The sequence below is a fragment of the Macadamia integrifolia genome, chromosome 2, assembly GCF_013358625.1.
Source record: "Macadamia integrifolia cultivar HAES 741 chromosome 2, SCU_Mint_v3, whole genome shotgun sequence".
Classification (NCBI taxonomy): Eukaryota; Viridiplantae; Streptophyta; class Magnoliopsida; order Proteales; family Proteaceae; genus Macadamia; species Macadamia integrifolia.
This window is the reverse complement of record NC_056558.1, coordinates 16,111,740-16,118,408: the sequence shown is the minus strand read 5'-3', so window position 1 is coordinate 16,118,408 and position 6,669 is coordinate 16,111,740. Positions and strand designations below refer to the sequence as shown.

The 6,669-nt window shown below is 36.3% G+C and overlaps 1 protein-coding gene across 1 annotated transcript in view; it reads right to left on the bottom strand.

Moving 5' to 3' along the window:
• Nucleotides 1-3,659: 3,659 nt before the first annotated feature.
• Nucleotides 3,660-6,669, bottom strand: part of LOC122093256 (transmembrane protein 50 homolog) — a 9,313-nt gene continuing 6,303 nt past the window's right edge. The window contains exons 3-4 of the mRNA XM_042663547.1: nt 5,244-5,396; nt 3,660-3,940 (exon numbers count right to left, since the gene is read on the bottom strand). Of these exons, the coding sequence (XP_042519481.1) occupies nt 3,907-3,940; nt 5,244-5,396 (187 nt within the window). The 3' untranslated portion in view covers nt 3,660-3,906. The remainder of the gene's footprint in view (nt 3,941-5,243; nt 5,397-6,669) is intronic.

Below are 6,669 nucleotides of genomic sequence, written 5' to 3'. Positions count from 1 at the left end.
ATGGAGTGTCTATTTTTGTGGCATCAATATATATATATATATATATATATCCTATTGTTAATAGTAAAAAATTGTTACTAGCGTTTATAGATGTGTTCAAAAGGAAATAAACTATAAAAATCTTATAGATGGTTTCAATCCAAACACATGATACTATATACACTTCAGTTGTCATATCTTTGGTGGCATCAAATCAAATATTTTTCATCAATTGTAAAAAAAAATTGTCAATGTTTATAAATGTGTTTAGATGGTAATACAATCTATAAAAATCTATCTTAGAGATAACTCCAATCCTAACATGCTACTATATATAGTGGATTGTCTGCATTTTTAACATTAGTTCTTATATCTTTGGTGATATCAAATCGTATATTTTCATTAGTTGTAAAAGAAAAAAATTGTCATTTTTTTTTGCTAACAACGGTTATCCAAACCTTTGGCCTAACTAGTCCCGCGGATCCATACATATCTGAGGATTAAAGTATCGGTATCGGTCGTTGTATCGGTCGGTCAAAATTAAGATACGTATCGGAGGGTATCGTATCGTATCGGAGATACGCTAAGATACGCTAAAGATACGCAAATAAATGGATAGGAAACACTTTTTTATACACTTTTACATAAAAAAAAATAGTTAAAAAAAGTTATATATAACATGTATTATGCATAAACAGTAAATTGAGAGTATCGCACTAAGAATCCAAGGTTTGTAATTGTCCCATAAATGTAAAATCCTTGTTCCTAACCTTGATTTCCACTTTAGTTAGAGAGAAAAATGGTTGGCAGCAACTTTGGAACAAAAACACCTCAAAAAATTGTGTTTTTCTAAAAAATTACCCATTTTGGCCATTTTATGACTGTATCGGTACGTATCGGTGTGTATCGGTCGATACATACCGATACATACTGATACGTACATTTCACTTCAATTTTAAATTTTTCATAGAGTATCGGTGAGTATCAGTGCGTATCGGTGCATATTGGTGGTGTATCGGTGCGTATCGTAGGATACGTATCGATACATAAGGGCTTTAAGGTGCATATTGGTGGTGTATCGGTGCGTATCGTAGGATACGTATCGATACATAAGGGCTTTAAAATTTTCATGTATCATGCCGATGCCTGCCGATATGGCACGATACGCACCGATACTTAAAACCATGCATATCTCATATCAAGATTGAGAACCATTCCATTTTCACCAAAAGCAATGAAGAGCAGGTAAGAGGAATAGAACTCAGAACCACATACTTCCAAAGGTGAAGGTCCCTTGCCAACTTGGCTACCTCTTTGGGGTTGTTTCATATATGTATTTAAATAGTAACAATCTATAAAATATTACTGGAAAAAAAAATTGCCAATGCTTCATAAATGTATTTAAATAGTAATAATCTATTAAAACATTACCTTATAAATGGTTCCAATCCAAGCACATAGTGATATATATATATATATATATATATAGTGGTTGTTGTCATATCTTTGGTGACACCAAATCATATATTTTCATTTACTACAAAAATTTGTTGCCAATGTTTTATTAATGTGTATAAATGGTAATCATATATAAAAAGCTTATCTTAATAGGTGGTTCTAATCCAAAAACATGGTAATATATACAGTGAAAAGTCTGCATTTTTAGCGTTAGTTGATGTCAAGATCTCTACGAGATCAGATAAACCCATAGGTAATGAGACTTAAGTGAAAACCTAAGAAATTAGGTCATTTGACTTGGAGAATATGTAGACCTTGTTGTCCATGCTCATCAATGTAAAGCTGTGATCGATAGAGTATAAAAGAATACACTAAAGTAAACTCTAGCGGACAATAGTGATGATCATCCGTCCACACAGAAGCTCACTTTCTAAGTCCTCTATCTTTACGGTAACCCGTGGTGGTACGCAATCAACCATGAAGAGACATTATTTGATCCAAACTTCGTAGCTTAAATCATTGAATGAGTAGCTTAATAGACAATCAAGTGTGGAGTTCTCTAGACATATTAAGTGGTGTTTGAGAGAGTTTAATAGCTAGTTTTTCTTGGAACTTAGGAAGTCTTTAATTTATAATGAAGTTTAATTACTTCTAATTAATGTTCTTTAGCTTGAATTCAAAATCAATTTGAATTGACTTTACTCTAACAACTAGTTTAACTCATAGTTAAGTACTTATAAAAATATTTGAGTTATAAACGATGGGGATTTAAGTCTACCGCACAAGGTGATGGCTTTTCACAAGATAGAGCATTATGAAAATTAGATGAAGAAGGGCAAGGAGGAGAAGCAGCTGACCTTAAATTATGCAGTTTCAAAAGTCATTTGCTACCAAAGGTAATGGGAAAAAAATCGTCTGCAATTCCGATCTCGTACAATTCCGTGAAATACCACATTCAGGGGGTGACGTGTATTGATACCAATGCAATGGTCCAGATCTGATTTAAATGCCTCTTCATTGATTTAATGTTTTATTAGTTGTACCAGATCTGGACCATTGTATTGGTATCAATACACGTGTCACCACCTGAAGGTGGTATTGCACGGAATTGTACGAGATCGGAATTGCAGACGATTTCAACCCAAGGTAATGGGCTTAGAGCAAGCTCACAGATGTACGTAAAGTACATGGAGAAATCCTTGGTTGCTGACCTGGATACATAACTCGAAAGACTCTAGTTGTGAGAGGAGAAATCCTTAGCTGCTGGCTTGGGTACACAACTCGAAAGACTGTAGTTGTGTGAGAAAAAATCTTGTCTACTGGCTAGGATCACAATCCGAAAGTCTCTGAATTTATCACTGCAACTAACAAGAAGACCCCCTCTACCTGAGTATTAAACAGTACATTACCTATACTTTGGAGGGTGAGGGTAAATTTTTAGTGAGGATCCTCTCCCCAAGTGATAACCACTCCCACCCCATTTCACATCATTAGTGAGTTTTTCTTTTATTTTGTTTGTACATGTTAATCAGGTAGATGTTGGTGAGATTTATCGCTTGGCTGCTTGTGCTTCTAAATTTTTTATTTCTTGGGTTTCGCTATTCCAGCCACCTCCTCTCCTTGCATCTGTTCCGTACAGCCGGGGTTTCTCTAATATTTGCATAACGGTTGGTAGTTCATGATGATTAAAACAGCACAAGCCAAACTGTCACATGGCTCACTTGCTTTTTCCTCTGGCTTCTTTAATTTCCGTATAAGAGACTACTGATGTAGAAGACCTGCAAAAGGGTCGTTGGTCCACAGTTCCTTCAGAAATTCAATGTTTGATCATCAAATTGTACACCCAGATCTGAGTCTACTAGCAATGAGCACAATTGAAAGTTTCATATATTGTCTGAAGTATCCTCAATGAAATCAAGTTCCATAGGATTCTCTCAAAATCTCAATTCAATAACATTCAGAACAAAATCCCCATCTGACCAATTACAAGTAGAGAGAACACATGAAGAAAAACTTCTAGGCCCTCCAGCATGGCAACAAGAGTTACTCTTAATTCAGAGCAATTGAGGCAACTAGTCTTATGGTATCCTAGTTCACAAACCTTAGTTAAACGACATCCTTGATTAGAAAACTAAATGACCAGCAGAATCAGCCCCTCGACAGTCATCTACCAGTTAAACGAGAAAACTCAATCCTGTAAGGTTTGTAATATAGATTTTCAATTTCTGAGGACCCAAATTTTTTTTGATTAACTGTGGTATATCAACATGAGCAGTTTTTGGTTGAGTCTGGGAACATTTGTACATTACTCGATAGTCAAGATTATCAACAGAAACATTTACAGAAGACTACCTTCCTCCCAAAAAGAATCACAAGAAGTGAGACTTTCTTTTTCCCCAGTGGAAAGACAAATTAGAGTGGACATGCACTCAATTTCCATTCCAAATCATCGGCTCAACAGTTCCCATCTTAGTCTGAATGAGATGTCCAGTAGATCAGCCCACTGCAAAGGTTAATGAATTTACCAATCAGAACACTACAATAATCATGAAAATGGTGATCACAATCACTACCATTAATTATATATAATAAAGAACCATGATAAGTTGGTAAAAGAAAACCTGGGCAAGGAACATATTTTTACCACCTAGCTGCATTTAAGGCAAGAAAATAGAAATTAAAGGAAAAAAAAAAGAGCCCTCCAAATTTGATCTCTGGACTGTACAGACAAGGAAACCTTCTGCCCAGAATATTAAAAAATAAAATATATTATAAAGAAAAAAAAAACAAGAAAACTAAACAACAGCAAGGGCATTGACAAGCATACTTGGAGTGCTAAGAAATAATCAGCCCAGAAGACATGTACTACAAAAAACAACTCAGCCTTATCCCAACTAAATGGAATCAGCAACACAACAATAGGAAAGTAAAATCCCACCAAAATGCACATTAGCAGGACAAATTTAGTTTTCTATTTCCTCTCCTTCCATATGAAATTATCTTCTCTGTTCTTATCATACTTATTTATTCTATTGAAACACTCAACTACAGAAACTATAATCTCCCATTTATTATTTACCCCAAAAATAAAATAAAAATCCCATATGTTAGCTCACTATCTCCCCCTCATCTTTATCTCCTCTCAACCCCAGATCAGTGCTAAGACTCCCAATGAATCGTGCACCATCATACCCTTCAAAGTATCCCTTTGGTGTCATGGTCTGCCTTAAAAATGAGGAAGAGAGAAGAGAAGAAGAAAAGGACACGCCCCATAACCTTCAAATTTAGGTAATTAAAATAGTTTGTGTTGAAATAATTTGCTTTTTAATAAAATAATCAAGTTGTCTAATACGAAAAAAAAAAAATCTTTTTAAAGTTAGAAAGATTCAATTTTTGAGCTATATTAGCTTAATCACTTAGCATGGAATGTATAAAGGCATGACCTATACAGCTTTTGAATTTGCAGTTGACAAGGCCAAGCTCATTTCTTCTTGGGAGAAAAATCTAGAACCTAAAAATCATAACGGATGAGAAGCTTGTATGACTAATGTGTTTGATAACAGTACCACAGATGCTAAGCATAGGTTCATTAGCCAGTTAACAATAATGACAACAGCAATCCAAGACCTACCAGCTACTTTTGTATGTTTACCTTGTGCCCCTCATTTTACATGGCACCCCAACTAAGTTAATTCTTCTCCCAAAAGTTCATAATGATATCATAATTATAAACATGTATCTGTAATCTTAGGATCATTTCCTGAAATATCGAAGTCCAGGTTGATTAAAGGCAAGAGAACATGTACCTGATCAAAACAAACACACATTGCAGGACACCTGCAACCCCTGTCCACACTGAAGGACCAGATTTCACAAGTGAATCTTGTATTAATAACCCAACAGACGCCGCTAGAGATACAAAGGATACAACGTAAGCAAAGAAAAGCCAAAGCTTCAATCTGCAGACAAGATGTTGTGTTAGTGAAGATGGTCATTGACTCCAATTCTAAACAAAATCTCAAGTAACTAAAAACAATCTCATGATAGTCCACACCCCTCCCTGGTTGTGTTTGGATAAAATGGGGGCCCAGTTGCTGTTGCTGGACATAAAAGCAAAAAAGCAGCTTTCAGTCCAGGTCAGTGGTGGTCGATGCAGCCAGCATCATTTTTTCTGTTGCCCAGTGTTTTTCAAGAGGTGCCCGTCAAAAAGTGCTGAATGGTCACACATCCAAACGTATGAACAACCAAAGGTGTAGCCAGCAAAAGAGAAAAGGTGTTGGCAGACCCAACACCCGAGCATGCTATGTGTGTGTGTGTGTGAGAGAGAGAGAGAGAGAGAGAGATTTCCTACAGCATTACAACAACTCAGTAAAAAAAAGGGCGTGCCCAGTCCACGAGGCTCCCGCCACTGCGGGGTCTAGAGAGGGTCATAATGTACACAGCCTTACCAGTTACCCCCACTTCGTGGACAGGCTGTTCCCTGGCTCGAACCTGAGACCACTAGGTCGCTATGCAACCCTATCCCCACTAAATGGGGTCAGCAATTTCCTACAGCATTACAACAATAAGCCTTGTTAGAATGTCTGAGTAAGCGCGTCGGTTGGAGGGCTATGGGTGACCATAGACCTCCATACCATGGGATTATATTTGATATATCTTTGTTAGTGTCCTGTTGGGTTTAGGGCAGTTGTTACCTAAGTTACAGTTAGTTTCCTTTTTTGATTATATCTTCTACTTTCCTATTTGTGTCATGACATTGTAATAGCTAGTTTATATATTAAATGAATGAGGTAGTCCCAACCACACGGGTGTGACTCCCAAGTTACACTAATCTCTTTGTCTCTCTCTTCTTTGATTCTGGTTCTCGAATCTTTACATGGTATCAGAGCCTTAACAAATTGCTGGTTTGGGAGTCATTCAAAAGTATCATGCTACTGGTGAAGCTCTAGTTCTTAGAAAAATAAGAACTAGTGTTTCAATCATGGTTTTAAGTATCTCCGATACCGATACGATACCCTCCGATACGTATCTTAAATTTAGTCGATCGATACGATACACACCGATACGATACATTGAATTTTTTAAATCATTTCGTATCGATATATATCCTACAATACATACCGATATGCATCAATACACCACTAATACACATCGATACGATACGACATGCCTTGATACGACTCTATGAAAAATATAAAATTGAGGTAAAATGTATGTTTCGGTATGTATTGG